Raw genomic sequence first — 23,491 nt, 5'->3', positions numbered from 1 at the left:
AGCAGCCATCAGGCTAGGTCTTGAAGGAATGTAAAGCAGCTTGTTTTACCAGTCTATATTCTCTTGAATAATCAAATAAAAGTACAACACACAAGGTATATATATAAAATATATGTATTTATTATAAACACAACCCCTCTAGTCTCTTTGAGGCTAGAGGCCAAAGTACAATACAATAACTTAAATATCACACAGCAAATTAGCACAGTATACGTTTTGCCCTAGGGGCTTCACAACCCATATACTAAAAAAGTGGTATAAGAACCACGTGAGGGATAGAAGTGAGCCCTAGGGCCTGTAGAACCGCTGGGACAACCAGAAACCACCCAAGGTAGGGACGCAGAAGACCCACGGGGGACGCGTGCAGTGTCTAAACACAGCCGCAAATCACCATAGACTTCTATAAGGAAAGTTTAAGTTACACAAATAACACCTTCGCTGCGGTGGCTATTCCGCCGCAGCGCTAAGGGGGCGGGGCGGCCGTGCGGTACGCCCATGCTGGTGACGGAACCGCTCCGTCACCAGCCTTGGTTGAGCTGTGCTCATGACGGAGCGGCTCCATCATGGCCCGCCCGCTCAATGGAACGCCCAGCGCAGGCGCGGAATCCGCGCAGCGCAGGCGCTGCAAGCGGGCCATGACGGAACTGCTCCGTCATCAGCTCAGCGCTACCGCGGCTGATGACGGAGTGGTTCCGTCATCAGCATCGAAAAGGTTAAAGATTTAGGACACTTAGGAGTGGAATGCGAGGGAACCCCTTCAGTACTAGACACTTCGAGAGTCAAGACCCACTGGAGCACCGAAGTACTCGTGTTACCTCACCCAGGGAAGCCGGGTGCATAGGTGTCTTTTCGTGTCTTGTTTCGTTGTCGATTCCCATGGAGAGCTGCACAGAAGTGCTGCAGGCGACCAGGAGCAAAGTGACTGGATGGATCCAAGGGCGGAACAGAGATCTGAAGAACCTGAAAGCAGAGGGGACAGAGTGGGTCACTAGCCAGTTACCAGTATGGCGACTTGAAGATGCCAGCCGATGTCGGGTGCTTTAACCCCTCCCATGCTCGTGACTGAACCGTTCCGTCACGAGCCTCGAGTGGGCTGTGCTGGTGACGGAATGGTACCGTCACGGCCCGCTCGCCGCGCCTGCGCGCCGTGAATTTTGCGCCTGCGCTGACGTTCTGAAGAGCGGGCGGGGCCGTGACTGAACCGTTCCGTCTTAAGCACAGCTCACCCGCGGACCGTGACGGAGGGGTTAAGGTGAAGTAGGTGAAGCTTGACTCATCATCCACGAGGACCAGGAGGTGTCGACGACAACCAGGAGCTGGATTTGAGCTGTCCCATGAAGGATGTGAGTGCTGCAGCGTCTGAATCTGGATTGGACCCAACAAGCCTTGGCAACAGCAACCCACGCAAGATGACAAGATTGACTTTGGTGCAGACCAGCAATGTCTGTGGGACTCTTCCTTTGGAGGGGAGTCAGAGCATGTCTGGAGCAACTAGGAAAGCTCAAACAAAGGATTGTCCTTCGTGAGGACCCACTAACCAATGGACTAGAGATCACGAAGGAGCCTCGAGCTGTGGTGGTGATCCTGTGTTTGCAGCTAGAATGCAGTAACATCATAGAACAGCATGTCTGGTACATATTTGTTGTTTGTTTTGAGGGCATATAGATTTACAATGACAGTGGCAGGGTATTCATGGGGCCCCCTGCTCTTCGCATAGTGTTTTGACATTTTTTGATAACCGCATACACTGTTCCTTTAAACTCAGCGTAGTGAACCAACTCGTGACTGTGTCATGTTGTAAATTACGTAGCACGTAGCGCTTGCAGGAAAGAGCGTTCATTCGTTTGTGGACAAGCAGGCTTTGACTATGGACCTCGAGTTGTTATCAGACAAACTAAGTAAGTTAGCACGTAGCAATTCCCGTCTTACTTTGATGTTTTTATTACATATCTGTAGGAGAGTAGGGTCTGCAATCCTATGGTCACGCCAGATTTTTGCTTTTTGCTTCACTGGTTTACGACTTTCCCTGGCTGTGGGCCTGCTAATCAGACCCGCAGCCTAGCTGTTCTCTCTCTAAATTGACATCCATGTACTTTAGGTGCATTTACCAATTGGTATTGGGTCACTCTTGTAAGTCCCTGTACAGTGTACCCTAGGTACCCAGGGCATAAGTGAACCCAAGGCCTACCAGGGGCTGCAGCATGTATTATGCCCCCCCCTGGCTGGCCCTCCAAATCTGACACAACTGGCTGATCAATCAGCTGGGGCAAGGTGGTGTAATCACCCCTTGCTGTAGATATAGTATACCTATATCTAAACCTATAATGGACACATATACTCCTATAAGTCACTCCTATGGCAGGCCTTAACGATCCTGGAGGCAGAGTGCTTGGAATTATGTGAGATAGTGCTCTGGCATGAGCTGAGCCTGTCTGCAGCTTTCGGAACCAAGTCCTTTAGCTGTTTCCATGATAACTCTATACCATATACTCTTAAGTGCATTATAACCTCACGGTTATTGCTAACTTTGGCATAGCATTATCAAAACATGTCGAGTAAGGTGTCATACGAATTGGAATACTACCCCCTCGCCAGTTCTGGCGACGGGGGTAGCATCCCACCCTTCTAGAAGGACACAACATGTATGTAACTGTGAACCCCAGTTAAAGTTAACTCGAGCCTCAGCATCACAAAATGGATGCTGCCACCACAGACACAAGTCTGACCTCCTGCTGCTGGGAGTCCTTCCAGCGAGGGAGGCCTGGACAAAGGGTTTCCTGCCTTGGGAGGTGCTAGCACCACCCCAGACAGGATTTTGTGTATTAGGTAGGACAGGGCTGAAAGGAATGAGACATGCCTGGGGCACACAAGGTGCCCTGCATATACACCGGCTCAAACCAGTTGCTGGGGCACTCCAGCCCCAGCTCTGGCAAAAAACCGGACAAAGGATAGGGGGTGTAACCACCCCCCTTCCTGGTCCCACCCATGGGAGGGACCTAGTGATAGTGCAGCCCCCTTTAGCAGGATAAAGGTAGGAGCTGGTCCCATTCCAAATCAGATTAATCCGGACTTGAAAACTTTACAAGAAGAAACTCTGGACTTCGACATTCTGCTACAGAAGACTGAAGAAATCTCCCTTGTGGGCAAGGAGTGTCCACCCTGCGCCAGCAGGCACCATCAAGCGTCCAGCGGCTTCACTTTGTCGTCTTCCCTCGAGGATCCATACTTCAGACCCCTACGAGACCCGGATTCCCAGACCTCTCCGACCTCAACTCACATCTGCAGCACAGCTGAGATCCGTGGGTGCGACGAGACACATGGGACCGGCCATCTTGAAGAAACTGCACTTTGCTTCCAGCACGACTTCTGAGCTAACTTCGACGAAGTGCTTTGGGGATTGAGAAGCCCCGGCCCCGAGCAGCTCCTGCACAGAAGACCAGCCCTCCAGCATCCACGAGATCTGCGTGGGGCCCTTCTGCCTGTTTGCTGCTCGACGTGTTGTCTGGTCACTTTCCGGCTGGCTAGTGGCCTCCTAGACGATGATCCACGACATCAACACCGCTGGTCTGGTTGCTCCAGACTGGCCCCTGCTTCCCTGCAAAGGAGAAGCACCCCGGACCCTCCTGGTCTGCACCAGACGCCTTTTCCACTCACCGCGTGGGTTGCCTTTGCCAAGGCCTGTTGACGCCGAATCCGGAACCAACACCGCCGACAGCGAGAACCTGCGTGGGACAGCTCGTGCCTCCATCCTAGTCGTCGAAGACACCTCCTGGACCACGAGGCTGCAGAGCAAAGCGTCCACTCTTCACCTGATCGCGACAACAGCATCTGGTTCCTTCCTGGTTCCACTCCAGTCACTGGCTAGTGACTTTGAACATTGTCCCCTCTGCTGTCAGGTCTTCAGCATTCCTGATCCACCCTTGGATCACTCCGTACATCTTCCTCCTGGTCGCCTGCAGCATCTTTTCTTTCAGGCTCCATTGACTTCAACGCAGAAACCCGACACGACTTCGCACCTATGCACCTGCAGCCCGTGGGTGAGGTAACAAGAGCATTTCGGTGCTCAAGGGTAGATTGACTCTCCTAGTGTCCAGATTCACAGTCGTTTTAGTCCTAACTAGTCAGGATTGTCCGTACTCACCTTTTTCTTGAACTGTACTGTCCATAGACGTTGTTACGCATCTCGCGTGTGAGTTCACACTCTGCACACGCGTTCCGTGGGCCTCCTATTACTTACCTAAAGTTAGGGTAGTGTAGTCCCAGCGATCCTACAGCCTCTGGACAGCTCCATTCCTTCTATCGACTTCCTTATACCACTTGTTTAGTACATGGTTTGCCGCGTCCCTAGGGCAACATTGTAACTTGTGCAACTAACGTATTTTTCTTAAGAGTCTTGTCATGTGCTTAGCCCTCTGACCTCATAAAGAGTTCAGAGGTGTTTGTTAGGTAATAAATATCTTGTTTATTTTCATAACTACCTGTGTGGTGTCCTTTCAATTGGTGTTCAAGGGGGTTACATATGGTAATACAGCTGGCTTCACATGCCAAAAGAGTTTAGCCTAAGACTGCTTTGTCCACGCTACCACTAGGATAGCTGGCCTATAAGGTTGACTTACAACCAATCACCATAATGGTTGTTTGGACTGATACAAGGTGGTCACTAGAACTAGTGAACATCATATATCAGGCCAACTTCTCACAACGTATGTCCAAATAGTTATAAACTGAACTGAACTGACTAGGGCCGGCTGCGGTGTCTGGGTTGTGTCACAAAAAGTTCCCAGATCCTTAATTACTATGCCTAGAGGTAGGAGACTTTTTGGAGATACAGAATTCTTTCCTCAAATCTGACTGTCACGTTAAGGGTACCCTACAACTATGTACTATCCCTCAAATCAGCCACTGAGTAACAATCCTGGTACCAGTTACTGCGTCATTTAACATTTTGAATGTGATCATCTTTAATGAAATTAGTGCGTTTTTTATGTTCTTTCCCAGCTCATCCAAACCGATAAATACTGTAGGGAGTATGTTTCATTCTTAAAGCACTTGAGTTTCTAGGCTGTTGATTCCTCTGGTTATTTACATGTTTTATAACGCTTAAATCTGTTAGGTCTGTTTAAAATATTTTTTCTTTTTGTGCAGGCGATCAGGAACTAGTATTCGTGACTCATGTTGTAAATCCATGTCACTTTTATATACAACGATATTCCAAGAAGAAAACAGCAAACGAGGTGGAACAAATCCTCGCCCTCTATTGCAGCAGAAATTCCGGCCCTAGCCCCAATGATGTTTTGGTACTAGGTGATGTATCAACTTTGTTTAGGTAGAAATGTGCAAAAAGCTCCTTGACACATTTTTCATTCACTGTGTTTAACCTCGTAGCTGATGTGTCTTTTCCACCCCCTGTGCTGAACTCTTTTTTTGATATTTAGTGCAATTTGTGCTTAGGCCTGCATAAACTTTTTTTTCAACCAATGATATCCAGGCTACAATTGGGTCCTTTTTTTTCCACATCCCTGGAATGCTAAAGATATTCAGTTTATTCATTTTTTCTTGCTGTGCAAGAAAGCGTCTGCCTTTTTTTCTCTAAAGAATTACTTCAACAAAAGGCATTCAGTGCTAATATCACTAACTTCCCACCTTTCATGAACAAGCAGAGTCAAAACCTTTTTACTGCAGTTTTTGCATTTTTCTTGGTAGTCCATTTCATCTATTTTTTGCAGTTTCAGCCTACTTAAAGTTGTTATTGGAAGCAGATGTGAAACCCGTGGTTGAACCCGCAAAGATATACATTTCGGAAAACTATGCAAAATTCTGAATTCAGCAAGAGGCCATTTGTGTAGATTGCATGTGATTTTTGAAAAGAAACTGATTGTTGAATTAAAATGACACTTTTTATCTGTATTTTTGTTCAAAGATCGATTCATAAAAGTAACACACCATTATGTCTGTCACATTCTTCTGGTAGCTGTGACATATAGTGTTAGTTGGTTGTCCAAGAAGCAACAACTAGGCAATTTTTTTGTGCCATGCAGAAATCCATATGGTAAAGTCTAATGAATGAAAAATTGTAATGTAGGCATAGTTTGTATTTTTGAAATGTGCACTTCAGGAATCTGGAATTCTTTTTACAGATGCCCCCTCCCCCCACATATACACACACAGACTTTTTGCTCCAATTTGAACTACTAGATGCCGGGTTTAGATTCAGACAGTGCACTGAAGCCTTCTAACCAGACTTCAGAGTCGGTGTTCTTTCCCTAAGATTATACATGCTCAGTTGTCACCCAATTGTCAAATTCTTACTCCCCTGTAAGTCGCTAGTAAATGGTACCTCTAGTACCCAGGGCATGGTTACTAAAGAGGGTCCCTAAGCGCTGCAGCGTGTACTATGCCACCCTAAGGGACCCACACACAAACTGTGTGCATACTGCTATTGCAGGATGTTTGAAGTTGTGCAGACTATTTTGAAAATCAGACATGCTACACTTACTGTGTTAATGTCAATGTATACCTAATATATGTTGGAGGGTGGAGGAGGCCTCGACTCTGGCGGTGACCCAGCTGTGGCGGATCCAGTCCTTAGGATTTTCAGCTGGAACATCGCAGAAATCGATAGGAAGTTGGGGTTGCCTGACTGGAACGCTCTTGTTGAGGGATATTCCATCTGTATATTCCAGGGGACGTGGGGTAGGGAGCCCTGTCATAAGGTGGGATATTCATCCCACTTTGTTCCAGCTGTCCCCCCTTTGTCAGGGAGGGGTCGCCTTTCGGGTGGTCTCCTCATTTGGGTTGCTGTCTCCCTAGATTGTAGGGTGGAGGAGCACCCCACAAACTCACCTGATATCCTCAACATCACGTTTAAGGATTCTCAGGGGTGTCTGCTCCTAGACATCTTCAACATCTATGCTAGAGGTACTAGGGGAGGCGTACAATTGCCCACCATTGCTCTTTTGGAAGATCTCCTTAGGCAGCGGCCAAAAAAATCGTGCATTTTGGTGGCGGGTGATCTAAATTGTACGTTCAAGCCCCTAGGCCTTGATGACATGCTAGGCTTAGAAGAGGAGGATTCGAGAAAAGGGATTCCGGCCCTGGCTCTGCCCCCCATTAAAAGGTGGTCACAAGTGGCGCTGCAGATCAACGCACTGAATATGGAATTTGATCTGAGGGCGGTCAATGGGAGGTCCAAATCCGATTTGATTGGTGCACACACTTACAACAGGCCCAATCATACGTCGAGAATAGATTATATTCTTCTCGACGTATGTTTATGGAGCATCCTGAGTGACATGGAGATTATTCAGACCATTGAGAGTGACCACAATCTTCTCTCTCTTGTCTTATCTCCTGAGTGGCTCAAGGGCAAGGCTGGGTTACAACCACCATCGGCATCCAACTTTCAGATGGCCAGTGTATGTAACTGTGGGAGGCGACTGAAGTGGGCCAAGCTCGTGTTATCTGTTGAGAAAGTCACAGCCATAGGGGCACTGCTGGCTGCAGCTCAGAGCAATCCAGGCTCATTGTCTCATGCGCCTGAGGAGGCCACGCAGATTTTTTGTGACCTAACTAGGGCCCTAAGTAACTTTTTCATCTCACCTAGTAGTTCCTCTGGTGCGACTAACAGGACTAAACCCATGAATAGACAGGGATTGTTTACGACAAAATGCAGGACCATGAAAAAAGCCTTGATAGGGGCAGTCAAATCCAAGTCCCAACTAGCAATTAGGAAAGCAAGGAAGGATTACTCCCACACCTTAAGGGCAGCGAAAAAGGAGTGGGAGGAGAGGTTTTTGGAAGACCTTTTGGTAGCAAGCAAGGGAAAGGATGCAAGGGGCTTTTGGAGTTTGGTTAAAACTAGGAATATGCCAGATGTATCGCTGGTTACGTGTAACATCCCCGCCCAGATCTGGTACAACCACTTCGAGGCCCTGTATTCTCAACCTTAAGGGGACCTTAGTGAGTCTTTTTCCTTGGAGGATGATGTAATTGTTAGTGGCATTGATGGCTTTACCGCGAGGGAGGTGGAGGCCGTAATTAAGTACCTGCTACGAGCAGATCCCAAGGAATGGGGACAACTGGTCGCTACTCTACTAAATGCAATCGTGAGGGGCGCATTAGTACCTGATTCCTGGAAGGGGGCGGAGGTTGTCCCGATATTCAAAAAGGGGTGTTGGGACAACCCCGCTAATTACAGGCCCATTAGTCTCATTGACTCTTCCCAAAAGGTGGCTGGGAAGGTGATTTTGGGGAGGGTCCTCCAATGGGCTGATGACCACAAGATACTGTCTGACTTTCAGGCGGGATTCCGTTCAGGTACTGGGAGGATCGAACAGGCCTTCAGGCTGATGCTCCTGTATTGGAAGGTGGTGGTGCTGGGCAAGGGCAGTCTTTATTGGCCTTCATTGACCTGAAGACTGCCTTTGACCTAGTACCTAGGGAGGAGCTATGGAGGGTTCTGCAGGGGCTGGGGCTGCCCCCCTACATCCTGCCGCTTTTGATTAAACTTCATACAGACATTTATGCACAGGTGCGGTGGGGCACGAATGGGGAGAAAACCAATAGGATCCCGGTGTGTAGGGGCGTCCGCCAGGGATGTGTGTTAGCTCCGACACTATTCTCATTGTATGTGAATGGTGTGGTAGAGCACCTGCTCAAAGAACCAGCAGATCCTCCGTCCCTGGCGGGCACTCGGATCCCCACCCTGCTCTTTGCCGACGATACCCTTCTCATTGCAAAGACACCCCAGGGTCTCCAAAAGCTCCTCAACCGCTTCCAGGAGTTCTGCTCTCTCAGGGGCTTGACGATCAATGTAGACAAGACAAAATTCCTGACCATGAACCCTCCTAAAAAGCTAGCCCCCCCCCCCCCGGTTCTAAATACTGTTCCCCTGGAGAGGGTCTGCGAGTTTGATTATTTGGGGATCCGCCTTCGCAATTCCATGAGCTGGACACCACACATTCAAAAGATGCTGCTCAGCCACAAAAGGGTGACTGGCGTCCTACTCAGGGAACATCGCTCATCCTCTAAACATTGCATTTCCCCGGTTATAGACATCTACAAAGCTAGAGGGGTTACTGCCGCCCTCTATGGGGCGGAGTTGTGGGGCACCTCAATCCTTGAGGTATTAGCTAAAGCGGAAAGTAAATTCCTGAAAGAACTTATGGCTCTTCCATTGAGCACACCCACAGTCCCGGTGCTTCTCGACTTGGGCTGCAGATCAATTGCGGACCAGGCGCGACTCCGGCCTTTGCGCTTGTGGGCTCGCTTGTGGAGGGTCCCCGAGCTAGCCTCATATGCAGCAGGCCTGTCTGAGGTGATTGCAATGGAGGGATGGCACCGAATAAAATGGCTAAGGGATGTTAAGAGTCTATTGGGGGAGCTGGGTCTGGATGACTCTTGGGCGACTCGTTCTGCCCCTCCCAAAGCCACCCTGAAGAAACTATACTGGGATTGGGTATCTTCCAAACTCATTGGCAATCCTCGACACTGCAATTCGACTGCAGCATTCCTAAGAATCAAAGATGTGGTTGCATATGAGCCTTATCTGGACCTCATCTCTATCCCACTGGACAGGGCTCTCTACTTTAAGCTCAGAGTGGGTACCTTACCTCTAGGCAACCTGGTGTCCAGGTGTAAATCATCTTCCCAGTCCTCGCCCTTCTGTGCTTAGTGTTTGACACGGGTGGAGACGGTGGCACACATTCTTTTTGAATGCCCGGACTATTGTGCTCCAAGGAGGCGCTGGCTCATACCATTGTGTAGGCTTTTAGGTACACACCAGCATTTGATGGCCCTCCGTATCTTACTGACTGATACATCCTCCCCCATTATCTGTGGTGTAACAACATTTTTAAAATGGGCATGGGTGATCCGTTCAAAAAGGCTCTCCATTTCAATTTAATTCTTTTTTTAACTATTTATTGTAATAGTTTTGATTGTTTTATTCTTTTTAAATTACAATGTATTTTATTCTTGGCCTTGAGAATGTATTTTTTAATGTATGTCCTGCTTTTAAGATATTTATGTATCGAAATAAAGCATATATCACTCGGACCTAATATATGTGTTGGAAAGATAGGCTCTTTCTGGCATAGATACCCCCACTTTTTGCCTGACCCTCCTGGCAGGTTTTACCCCCTCCACGCAGCTCCGACTGTCTGCTCCTGCTGCCGCTGCCACTGGCGCTGGTAAGTGTCCTCCGTCCTTTTTGCTTCTGTGCCACTGTCTCCCCCTCTTGTGCCTCGTTTTCTGCTCTGTGCCACTGTCTCCCCCTATTGTGCCTCGTTTTCTGCCCTCTGTTCCATCAGTTTTTCCTTCGTTTTTTGTGACTTTCTGCCCGCTCTTCCACCCGTTTTTCCCTCGTTTTTTGTGCCTTTCTGCCCTCAGTTCCACCCGTTTTTCCCTCTTTTTTTGTGCCTTTCTGACACTCTGTTCCATCCGTTTTTCCTTCGTTTTTTGTGCCTTTCTGCCCACTGTTCCACCCGTTTTCCCTCGTTTTTTGTGCCTTTCTGCCCTCTGTTCCACCCCTTTTCCCCTTTTTTTGTGCCTTTCTGCCCACTCGTTTTTACCTCGTTTTTTCTGCCCTTCTGCTCTCTGTTCCACTCGTTTTTTTGTGCCCCTCTTGTATTCTGTTGCACTCTTTTCCCCCTCCGCTGTGCCCCCTACAGCCCTGCCCCCTTGACTGCCCACTGCCCAATTGCTGCTCCCGCCTCCCAGCTGCTCCTCCCTCCCTCCCACCTCCCCATATATGCCGGACGCTGCCCGGTGAGGGGAGCGACCCCTGACCCTTCTGGTAGGTCGCTCCCCCTCCACGCAGGTTTCTGACTCTGTGTTCCTGCTGCCGCTTCCACTGCCGCTGGTAAGTGTCCTCCGTCCTTTTTGCTTCTGTGCCACTGACTCCCCCTCTTGTGCCTCGTTTTCTGCTCTGTGCCACTCGTTTACCCCTCTTTGTGCCCCATTTTGCTTTCTGTAGCACTTTTCCCCCTCTTTGTGCCTCGTTTTCTGCTCTGTTCCACTCGTTTCCCCATCCTTGTGCCCCATTTTGCCTTCTGTACCACTGTTTCCCCCTCTTCGTGCCTCGTTTTCTGCTCTGTGCCACTCGTTTCCCCCCCCCTTGTGCCCCATTTTGCTTTCTCTACCACTTTTTCCCCGCCGCTGTGCCCCCTGCGGCCCCGCCCTCTGCCCATTCGCTGCTCCCGCCGACCAGCTCCTCCTCCTTCCCATCTCCCCATAAATGCCGGACGCTGCACAGCCGCGCAGCCGACGCGCGCAGAAGGCACGCTTAAGGCAAGCCCGTCTCCGCCTGTCCGCCCCTGGACCGCGCCCGGACCGCGCCCAGCGCTAGAACCCCTGGACCCCGTGAACACCACAACACCAGACTCCACTACGATCCCAGCACCCTCCACGCACTCCACTCTGGCCGAAACCACACCTGCTTCCAGGCCGCCACGAAACTGACCCACGGACCCTTCTCCTGCCTCACCTGCAGCTTCACCTGCGACAGCGCCACCAAACCTCCAAGGACTGAACACAACCACCTCCGCTGCATACTCCTCAACACCCGCTCCGCACGCAAACACACCGTCGAGCTCTGGGATCTGCTCAACACCTCCGCCCCAGACATGGCCTTCCTGGCTGAGACCTGGTGGAACGACTCCTCGGCGCCCGACACCGCCATAGCCATCCCAGACGGCTACAAGAACACCCGCAGGGATTGCGCCAACAGAATCGGAGGAGGAATAGCCATCGTCCACAAGTCCACCCTCAAGGTCGCCACCCACGCAGACGACACCCTGAACACTGCCGAACACCTCCACTTCCGGATCCACACCGACCCCAACACCATCCTCAGAGGAACACTCATCTACAGACCCCCCCCGGACTCCGGGCTCCATTCAGCGACTCAATCGCCAAACTTTGCCAGCACCCATGCACTCGTCTCCACGGACTACATCCTCCTCGGGGACCTGAACTTCCACCTCGTGAACAACAACGACGCCAACTCCGCCACCCTGATCGACAACCTCGCCAACCTTTGCCTCAGACAACTCATCACCGCACCCACCCACGCCGCCGGCCACACGCTGGGCCCGTCTTCTCCACAGGCACCCACGTCGCCTTCGACCACACCACCGAACTCCACTGGACCGACCACCGCTGCATCCACCAACGAGCTCCAGACCTCCAAACGCGCATGCCGGAAACTGGAGGAGATATGGCTCCACGAACGCACACCGGACAACCACGGAGCCCACAAGGACGCCACCCGCAGACATCACCACCTCATCAGATTAGCCAAGAGATCCTCCTTCAAAGACCGCTTGGATAACAACGCACACGACAGCAAGGAGCTCTTCAGCATCGTAAAGGAACTCTCCAACCCCAGCGCCAACGACATCCTGCCCTCACAAGAACAGTTCGACTCACTAGCCATCTTCTTCCACCGCAAGATCGCTGACATACACGACAGCTTCAACACCACGACCACCCAGGCTACGCCAGACTCCACCTCCCCTGTGAACAACACCAGCGCCAACCGCCTGATCTCCTGGTCCAACGTCAACGACGACGAGACACGCAAGGTCATGAACTCCATCCACTCAGGATCTCCGTCAGACCGGTACCCACACCACGTATTCAACAAAGCAGACGCAGCCATCGCACCCCAACTACGGAAGGTCATCAACATCTCCTTTGAAACAGTGACATTCCCGGGAAGCTGGAAGCACGCCGAAATAAACGCCCTCCTCAAGAAGCCCAAGGCCGACCCCAAGGACCTCGAGACCATCCGGCCCATCTCCCTGCTCCCGTACCCTGCAAAGGTCATCGAGAAAATCGTCAACATGCAATTGGCCCGCCACCTGGAAGACAACAACATCTTGGACCCGTCCCAGTCTGGATTCAGACGAAACCAAACCACTGCACCGAGACAGCCCTCATCGCTGCCACAGACGACATCAGGCGCCAACTAGACAACGGTGAAACATCAGCCCTCATCCTCCTGGACCGGTCAGCCGCCTCCGACACGGTCTTCCATCGCACTCCAAAGACACGCCTCCTACAAGACGGAATCCAAGAGAAGGCCCTTGACTGGACCACGTCCTTCCTCTCCGGCAGAACCCAGAGCGTCCGCCTCCCACCCTTCCGATCCGAAGCCACCGACCTCATCTGCGGCGTCCCCCAGGGCTCATCTCTCAGCCCAACGCTGTTCAACGTCTACATGGCCCCCCTCGCACAAGTGGCCCGCCATCACAACCTCAACATCATCTCCTACGCCGACGACACCCAGCTCATCCTCTCTCTCACCAAGGACCCACACACCGCCAAAACCAACCTCCACAAGCGAATGAAGGCCGTCACCGACTGGATGAGGAGCAGCCGTCTGAAGCTGAACTCGGACAAGATGGAGGTCCTCATCCTCGGATCCACCCCCTCAGCCTGGGATGACTCCTGGTGGCCGACCACACTGGGAACAGCACCAACACCCACTGACCATGCTCGCAACCTAGGATTCATCCTCGACTCCTCCCTCTCCATGTCTAAGCAGGTCAAAACCGTCTCCTCTTCCTGCTACAACACCCTCCGCATTCTCCGCAGGATCTACAAGTGGATCCCGACCGAAACAAGAAGAGCGGTGACACAGGCCCTCGTCAGCACAAGACTGGACTACCGCAACACACTCTGCGCAGGAATCCCAGCCAAACACCTACAACGTCTACAACACATCCAAAACGCCTCCGCCCGACTGATCCTCAACGTCCCCCACCGCAGCCACATCACCCCCCACCTGAGAGACCTACACTGGCTCCCCGTCGACAAGAGGATCACCTTCAAGCTCCTCACCCACGCACTCAAGGCAATCCACAACGCCGGACCAGACTACCAGAACAGCAGACTCAGCTTCTGCACCCCCACCCGCCAGCTCCGCTCCACCAGCCTCGCTTTCGCCGCTGTCCCCTGCATCCAACGAACTACCTCCGGCGGCAGATCCTTCTTCTACCTCGCCGCCAAGACCTGGAACACCCTCCCTACCCACATACGGCAGACTCAAGACCTACTCTCCTTCAGAAGACTCCTCAAGACCTGGCTGTTTGAGCAGTAGCAGCACCCCCCATCCCCATAGCGCCTTGAGACCCTCACGGGTAAGTAGCGCGCTTTAAAAGTACTCTGATTGATTGATTGCACTATAGTTCACTGGGATCCTGCTATCCAATACCGCAGTGGCAGTGCTCTTACCTCTTAATGTCATGATAAGAACTTTGTACACCCCACATTTGGCATACTGGAGTACCACTGTATGTCCATAGTATGTGGTACTGAGGTACCAGGGCATTGGTACCCCAGAGGTCTCATATGGGTTGATGCATATGTTGGGCCTCCCATGGGATTCTATGCAAACTGTGTCTGCATAGCTGCCATCACAGTCTGCGTGAAATGGTGCATGCTACTTTCACTTTAGATATAAGGTTTTCCTTATATCCCGGCACTGCACTTTAATCCAATAAGTCATCCGTATGGTAGGCCTTTCAGTCCAAGGGGCAGGGTACCTTGTTCTAAGTGTGTGGGTAACCCTGCAAGAGCAGAGGTACCCCTACAAATCCTGGACTCCGTAAATGCAGACAGCCTTTTTGAGGTATGTAGTGAGCACTGGCAAGTCGAGATGTCCAGCTACATAATGGCTACCCCAAACCCGGTAATGTTTGGGATTAAACCTATTGGAATTATACAACTTCATCAATTGTAGTGTTAATTGCATGATATCATGTACTGAGGACCCCCAATACCTACCAGAGCAGCCTTGTTATGTTAGCTGGATTTATACAGCGTATTATTGCCCTAGGGCGTCTAAGCGCTGTACTGTATCTGTTATGAGTGTCAAACAGGGACTGTCCTAAGAGTTTTCAGGACTTGAATAGCCAGGTCTTTACAGCCTTCATAAAAGGAAGGAAACTGGATGCTTTCTTAATACAGTGATTGTAGGAAGGTGGATATCTGACTATGGTTACCCCCAACTTTTTGCCTGGTGTTTTGCTGGTTTTTCGACTTAGTTGACCTGGGGCCCTGCTATGCAGGACCCCAGGCCCACTGCTCTCTCTCTAAAATGGATTCCATGTACTCTAGGTACATATCTAATTGGATACTGAGTCACCTTATCAGCCCCTGTACAGTGTACCTGAGGTACCCAGGGCATAGGTGCACCCAGGGCCTACCAGGGGCTGCAGCATGTATTATGCCACCCCTGGCTGGCCATCCAAATCTGACACAACTGGCTGCACGACAGCTGGGGCAAGGTGGTGTAATCACCCTTTGCTTTAGATATAGTATACCTATATCTAACCCTAAAAGGGACACATATCCTCCTATCAGTCACTCCTATGGCAGGCCTTAACAATCCTGAAGGCAGAGTGCTTGGAATTATGTGAGATGGTGCTCTGTCATGAGCTGAGCCCGTTTGCAGCTTGTGGAACCAAGTCCTAATAGCTGTTCCATGATAACGCATACCATATACTCTTAAGTGCATTATAATCCTCGCGGTTATTTGCCAACTTTGGTATCGCTTTATCAAAACATGTCGAGTAAGGTGTCATACGAATTGGAATACTAACCCCTCGCCAATTCTGGCGACGGGGTTAGCATTCCACCCTTCTAGAGGGACACGACATGCATGTAACTGTGAACCCCGGTTAAAGTTAACTCGAGCCTCAGCATCACAAAATGGATGCTGCCACCACAGACACAAGTCTGACCTCCTGCTGCTGGGAGTCCTTCCAGCGAGGAGAGCTTGGACAAAGGGTTTCCTGTCAGGGGCGGTGCTAGCACCATCCCAGACAGGGTTTTGTGTATCCCAGGTAGGCAGGGCTGAGAGCAAGGTGACTGCAAGTGGCACCCCGGTGCTCACTGTGCATACGCCGGCTCAAACCAGTTCCAGGGGCACCCCACCCCCTGAGCTGGGGAGAGACCGGACAAAGGAGAGGGGTGTAACCACCCCCCTCCTGGTCCCACCCATGGGCAGGACCTAGTCGCGTGCCAGCCCCTTTTCTTAAGATAAAGGTAGGAGCGGGCCCCCTTCCCAAATTAGATCAACCTGAATCTTGAACGACTTTCTACGAAAGGAACTCTTGACTTTCTTTGAGGACTCTCCCTTGTGGCTAAGGAGCAGCCACCCTGCACCCGCAGGCACCACCTAAGCATCGCGGTTTGCTGCACGTCCATCCTCCGGATCAAGACTGACCAGCTCGACGAGACCCGGATTCCCTGGCATCTCTGACCTCTACCTGCATCATCAGCCCAGCTGAGATTCGTGGGTGTGACGAGACCTGAGGGACCGGCCATCTTCAGAAACTGCACGACGCTTAACCAGCACGACCGCCGAGGGATCCTCGAGTGAGTGCACTGGGGTTTGAGAAGCCCCAACCCTGAGCAGCTCCAACACCGAAGTCCAGCTCCCCAGCATCCACGAGATCTGCGTGGGGCCCTTCTGCTCTTTGCTGCTCACCGTGTTGTCCGGTCACTTGCCCGTTGGCTAGTGGCCCTCCTGACGACGTACCACGACGATTTCACCGCTGGTCTGGTTGCTCCAGACTAGCCCTTGCTCCCTTCCAAAAGAGGAGCGCCCCGGACCCTCCTGGTCCACTCCAGACGCCATCTTGACTCCACCGCGTGGGTTTGCCTTTGCCAAGGTTTGTTGCCCCATCTTGGGTCCAGCATCGCCGACAGCAGACACCTTCGTGGGACAGCTCGCACCTCCAGCCTGGTCGCCGACAACGCCTCCTAGCCCGTGTGGCTGCAGAGTCCAGCGTCGCCCACTCACCTGGTCGAGGTGACTTCATCCGGTGCCATCCTGGTGCCCACACAATCACTGGCTAGTGATTATGAACTGAGTCCCCTCTGCTTTCAGGTCGTCTCCATCATCGATCCAGGCTTGGATCACACCGAACATCTTCACTGGTCGCCTGCCAGCAACTTCTTCTTTCAGGCTCCATAGACTACAACGAGGATTCCCGACGTCTTTTGAACCCTATGCAGCCGCAGCCCCTGGGCTAGGTAACCCGAGCATTTCGGTGCTCCAACGCAGGTTCACTATCCAAGTGTCCAGATCCTTTTTCGTTTTAAGTCTACCTAGTCGGATTCGTCCGGAAACAGTAACTTTAGAAATACTAGCCTCCATAGACTTTGTCCCGCATCCCGCGTGAGAGTGCACACTCTGCACCCGATCTCCCTAGGCCTCCTGCTCCTAACCTTAGAGTTTAGTAGTGTAGTCCTAGCGATCCTGAAGCCTCTGGATCTTGTTACTTACCTGCTAGTATTTCGCATTCCACTTTTAGAGTATATAGTTTTTCGTGCCCCTCGGGCATTTGTGTAAATTGTGCAACTTGAAGTATTTTTGTAAGAGTTTTGTATTGTGCTTAGCTCCCTGACTCATAAAGAGTTCAGAGTAGACTTGTTATAAATAAATCTCCTTTTAATTTCATAACAACTTGTGTGGTGTCCTTTCACTTGGTGTTCAAGGGGTATATGTGATGGTAAAACAGCTGGCTTAACACGCCCTCTAGAGTTTAGCCTGAAGACTGCTTTTGTCCACGCTACTAGGATAGCTGGTCTATAAGGTTGACTTACAAGCAATCATCAATGAGGGTCGTTTGGTATGATACACAGTGATCACTAGAATAGTGAGCACTATATATCAGGCCAGCTTCTCACAGTGATGAAGTATAATCCATACTTTGGATGCACTTTCTACCCCATCGTACTTGGTTGGATCTAGGCTGTACAAATAGATTTGCAGAGGCTGAGCAAAGCTTTCTTGCAGGGATATACTGTTAAAAACTTTGATTCAAAAAGTTAGGACCAAGATTATGAACTGCCTTCTAGGTTAAAGATAACACCTTAACGGTGATTCTTTGTTTTACAGGAAGCCATTGCAGATTTTTCAGATCTTGGGAAACTGAACAGAATTTGGGAATTTTCAGCATTTTGTAAGACCTAGAGTTTGTTTGTTATACTTATGAGTGGTCAGAAGCAGTCTGTTGCGATAATCTATTTTAGACAGGATTAGCGAGGTAGCCAATACCTTTTGCAAATTGGCAGGTATAAAAGGCAGAACTGTTTTGATTAATCTAAGACTGCGAAATGTGGAAGAAGTAAGTTTATTTAGATGATCAGTAAAATCAAGTTTAGTATCAATGGTCACTCCCAGTTTTCAAGCTTTTTCTGCTGGAAGGCGAGTCGGGCCCATAGGAGTTGGCTTGGCTGACGGACCCCAAAAGGGTGAATTTGGTCCAAAAAGTAGGACCTCTGTTTTTTCTGCACACTGTTTAAGGCAGTTTGTCCGTCCAATTGTGGACAGCTATCATGCAGTTCTCAAATTTATTTCCAGTGTTAGCATCATTTTATCTGTGAGAAGTTGGCCTGATATATAATGTTCACTATTCTAGTGAGCACTTTGTATCAGTCCAAACAACCCTTATTGATGATTGGTTGTAAGTCAACCTTTTAGACCAGCTATCCTAGTAGCATGGATACGAGCAGTCTTCGGGCTAAACTCTAGAGGGCGTGTTAAGCCAGCTGTTATACCATCACATATACCCCTTGAACACCAAGTGAAAGGACACCACACAAGTGTTATGAAAATAAACAGTGTATTTATTTAGATCACAACAGCCCTGTACTCTTCATGAGGACAGGGTACTAAGCACACAACAAAACTCTTACGAAAATACTATAAGTTGCACAATTTACACAAATGCCCGAGGGGCACGAAAAACCATATTCTCTAAAAGTGGAATGCGAAATTACTAGCAGGTAAGTACTAATCTCATAGGGTTTGGAATCGCTAGGACTGGACTACTGAACCTTCAGATTACTAGCAGGAGGCCTAGGGGACTCGGGTGCAGAGTGTGCACTCTCACGCGGGATGCGGGACAAAGTCTATGGATACTAGTAAATGCAAAGTTAGTGTTCTCGGGCGAACCCGACTAGGTAGGTCAAAAACGAAAGTGGTTCTAGGCACTTAGAGAGTTGTTCTACGCTGGAGCACCGGGGTACTCGGTTTACCTAGCCCAGGGGCTGCGGCTGCATAGGGTTCAAGTGTCGTCGGAAACCCTCGTTGACGAACCAGGAGCCTGAAAGAAGAAGTTGCTGGCAGGCGACCAGTGAAGAGATTCGGATGGATCCAAGCCTGGATCGGAGATGGAAGACACCTTTAAGCAGAGGGGACCAAGTTCTGAATCACTAGCCAGTGATTAGATGGGCACCAGGATGGCACCGGATGGAGTCACCTCGACCAGGTGAGTGGGCGACGCTGGGCTCTGCAGTCTCACGGACCAGGAGGCGTTGTCGGCGACCAGGATGGAGGTGCGAGCTGTCCCACGATGGTATCTGCTGTCGACGTCGCTGGACCAAGGATTGGGGCAACAAGTCTTGGCAAATGCAAGCCCACGCGGTGGACTCAAAATGGCGTCTGGAGTGGACCAGGAGGGTCCGGGGTGCTCCTCTTTTGGAGGGGAGCAAGAGCCAGTCTGGAGCAACCAGACCAGCAGTGTTGATGTCGTCGTTTGTCGTCGGGGAGGCCACAAGCCAGCGGGCTAGTAGCCAGACAACGCGGTGAGCAGCAAAAAGCAGAAGTGCCCCACGCAGATCTGGTGGATGCTGGAGGGCTGAACTTCGGTGCTGGAGCTGCTCAGGGCTGGGGCTTCTCGGACCCTAAAGCACTCACTCGAGGATCCCTCGGCGGTCGTGCTGGGCAAGAGTTGTGCAGTCTTGAAGATGGCCGGTCCCTCGAGGTCTCGTCGCACCCACGGATCTCAGCTGAGCTGACGATGTGGGTAGAGGTCAGAGGTGCCAGGGAAGCCGGGTCTCGTCGTGCTGGTCAGTCGGATTCCGGAGGAAGGACGTTCAGCAAACCGCAGTGTTCTTGGATGGTGCCTGCGGGTGCAGGGTGACTACTCCTTAGTCACAAGGGAGAAATCTTGAGAAGAAGTCGAGAGTTCCTTTCGTAGAAAGTAGTTTCAGGATTCAAAGATCTAATTTGGAAGGGGGCCCGCTCCTATCTTTATACTAGGAAAAGGGGCTAGCACGCGACTAGGTCCTGCCCATGGGTGGGACCAGGAAGGGAGGTGGTTACACCCCTCTCCCATGCCGGACTTTCCCCAGCTCAGGGGCTGGTGTGCCCCTGGAACTGGTTCTAGCCGGCAGATGCATAGTGAGCACCGGGGTGCCACTTGCAGTCACCTTCCTCTAAAGCCCTGCCTACCCAGGATACACAAAACCCTGTCTGGGATGGTGCTAGCACCGCCCCTGACAGGAAACCCTTTGTCCAAGCTCCCCTCGCTGGAAGGACTCCCAGCTGCAGGGGGTCAGACTGGTGTCTGTGGTGGCAGCATCCATTTTGTGATGCTGAGGCTTGAGTTAACTTTAACCGGGGTTCACAGTTACATACATGTCGTGTCCCTCTAGAAGGGTGGAATGCTAACCCCGTCGCCAGAATTGGCGAGGGCTTAGTATTCCAATTCGTATGACACCTTACTCGACATGTTTTGATAAAGCGATACCAAAGATAGCATATAACCGCGAGGATTATAATGCACTTAGGAGTATATGGTATGCGTTATCATGGAACAGCTATTAGGACTTGGTTCCGCAAGCTGCAAACGGGCTCAGCTCATGCCAGAGCACCATCTCACACGATTCCAAGCACTCTGCCTTCAGGATTGTCAAGGCCTGCCATAGGAGTGACTGATAGGAATCTGTGTGTCCATTTTAGGGTTAGATATAGGTATACTATATCTAAAGCAAAGGGTGATTACACCACCTTGCCCCAGCTGTCGTGCAGCCAGTTGTATCAGATTTAGATGGCCAGCCAGGGGTGGCATAATACATGCTGCAGCCCCTGGTAGGCCCTGGGTACACCTATGCCCTGAGTTACAGGGTCTGATAAGGTGGCCCAGTACCAATTGGTAAATGCACCTAAGGTACACGTGTCAATTTAGTGAGAGAACAGCAAGGCTGTGGGTCTTATTAGCAGGCCCACAGCCAGAGAAGTCGTAAACCAGTGAAGCAAAAAGCAAAAATCTGGGGTGATCATAGGATTGCAGACCCTACTCTCCTACATCGTCCGCATAGGATAGGAGGGAAAATCCAAAACTTCTCATCAGATCTGCTAATGGGGAAACATAAATGTTAAAAAGAGCAGGGCTCAGTGAGAATCCCTGTGGGACTCCACATGGCAGGGAGAAGGAGTGGGAAGTAAAATCCTCTAGCTTCACTACTTGCTCCTGGTCCGCTAGATAGGATTTTAATGCGTTCCAGGCCTGAACTGTGACTCCACAGGTAGTTAAGCGACTTAATAGTAATTTATGATTGACAGTGTCAAAAGCCGCAGAGGGATCTAGCAGGATAAAGGCTACCCCTTTTCCTTGGTCTAAAGCCTGCCTGATCTCTTCGGTTGCTTTGGGCAAAGCGGTCTCCGTACTATGGCCGCTCTGTAAGCCAAATTGTGTACTATCCAAGAGTTTGTTGGTCTTGATAATATACCAGTTGATCGTTCAGAAATTTTTATGATATTTTGGCTGGTAATGGAAGATTGGACAATAGTAGCAGGGGTCATCCTGATCAAGATTGCAGGAGTATGCAGAGCATGTGAATCGACAGCTCTGCATGCCAAGAACAGATGCTTACTGAGTAAGTAACATTATCCTTTATGTTCGAGGCCTGTGTGCTGTAGATACACATGCTTTGTATGCTCCAGCCATCTAGTGTTGGGTTGGAATGTTTGTAGTTTGTTTCAGAGAAGTCTTTTCTAGTCACAAGGTTTGGTGACTCCTCCTTTTTGTGATGGTGCGCATGGTTGACTCCATTGTTAGATTGTTTTTTCCAACATCAGGTTGGGATGTGTGTTGCTGCGCTCCAGTTCAAAACCATTCTTCGGGTTTCCCTCGACTTGCAATCCTCTCTACCCTCTACAGTATTGTTTTATTTGTGTTTCCCACTTCTCCGCGTATCTTTCCGGCAACGGAATCGACTTTTTGATCAGAATACATTGTGGACGGCCTTCAGGTCTAACTGCACCGAGTCAGCTCTCCGTCGATGGATCGGACTCAGTTTAAGTTCTGTCCTCGGTGCCACGCAAAGTATCTGCGCACCGATTCACACAAAGTGTGCAACTTGTCCTTGTCTAATGAGCACAAAGAACACTGTGAAGCTTTCAGATCAATTTGATTAAGAAAAAACTCTTAGCGATCATAAGGCTTGCCCCCACAAACTACTTCAAATAAACACAAGGCTTCATCTCCACCTCTGCCAAGGTGGGCACTGAGACAAAGTTTCCGACTACTCCCCTCGGCGCACGGGCCAAGCCCCAAAACAGGCTTTCAGCTCTGTGCCAAGTCTTCAAAAGTCCTCCTCAGGACCAAAACCCTCCAGTTCCAACCACAAGCATGCTGAAAGCCAAGCAACATTCTGAGCCGAAACCTTTGCGCTGAAAGACCAGCTTTACCGGGGCTGAAGACGCAGAAACAGAAAGATACCCCCTCGGATCTGCATATAGACATTATTTCATTAACACTAGATCCCTAGCAAAAGAAGCCATACATTAACCAGAAGACAAGCCATATTCACACCAAGCTGCCTTAAAAAAACAAGAGTCCTGATAAAGACACTTCTTACAAAATCCCTTTAAGAAGGAAATCTATTGCTACAAGTACTTTTCATCTACCATCACCATCTCCACTGCCTCCTTCTCCACCTGCAAATCCCTTGCAAATTACACCTCAGGATTCTACACAATCTCAACATGACGCCGATGCTGATAACGGGGGATACATGTCCCAATAGATCTATGGACAGAATATACAATTGATCCCCCAGCAGATAATGATCCAGACCTTTACCCAGCCAAGCCATCTCCTCCTGACAACAATGCATTCCATTTTGTGGGTGGGGAACATCCACCTTTGGATTTCATAATGTACTACGAACAGTTATAGTTACGTTAAAAATGACAAAATGAGACCTCAATTGTCCAATGTATGCTAAAGATCTGTTATTTTCCTGGTTAATGACGTATCCTTTGACAGCTACAGGCACTTTAAATCGCGGCCGGCCCTGATGGGTTGTAGGCGACATGCTGTGTTACGCAAATGTTTCTATAGGCATGAGCAGCTGACGGGACAATCGCTTGCTGCTGAAGCTGCCGGCCTGCCTCCTCAGGTTGTAGGCGACTAAGCTGTGTATTGTTACTGTGCTATTTCAATAAAGGTCTTCAAAAAAAAAAAAAAAAAAAAAAACAATGCATTCCATTAAGAACTCCTTGTCAGGGCGGCACAATATTCTGGAGTGACACTACACAAAATCACTAGAGGAAGATTTTTTGTTCGAAACTTAAGGATCCACACACAGGTCATCACAAACACTTCCCCTTCTTAAAGGCATGACGAGACACGCTGATGAGACCTTTAAGGACCCAGTGAGATCAACCATTTAGACTCCTAGG

The 23,491-nt window shown here is 50.2% G+C and overlaps 1 protein-coding gene across 1 annotated transcript in view; it reads left to right on the top strand.

Moving 5' to 3' along the window:
* Positions 1-23,491, top strand: part of RNF17 (ring finger protein 17) — a 2,333,865-nt gene that overhangs the window by 601,416 nt on the left and 1,708,958 nt on the right. Inside the window, exon 15 of the mRNA XM_086933472.1 lies at positions 5,146-5,304. Within this exon, the coding sequence (XP_086789598.1) occupies positions 5,146-5,304 (159 nt within the window). The remainder of the gene's footprint in view (positions 1-5,145; positions 5,305-23,491) is intronic.

This window comes from Lissotriton vulgaris, chromosome 8 (genome assembly GCF_964263255.1).
Source record: "Lissotriton vulgaris chromosome 8, aLisVul1.2, whole genome shotgun sequence".
In the NCBI taxonomy this organism is placed as follows: domain Eukaryota; kingdom Metazoa; phylum Chordata; class Amphibia; order Caudata; family Salamandridae; genus Lissotriton; species Lissotriton vulgaris.
This window is presented reverse-complemented; position numbering and strand designations above follow the sequence as displayed.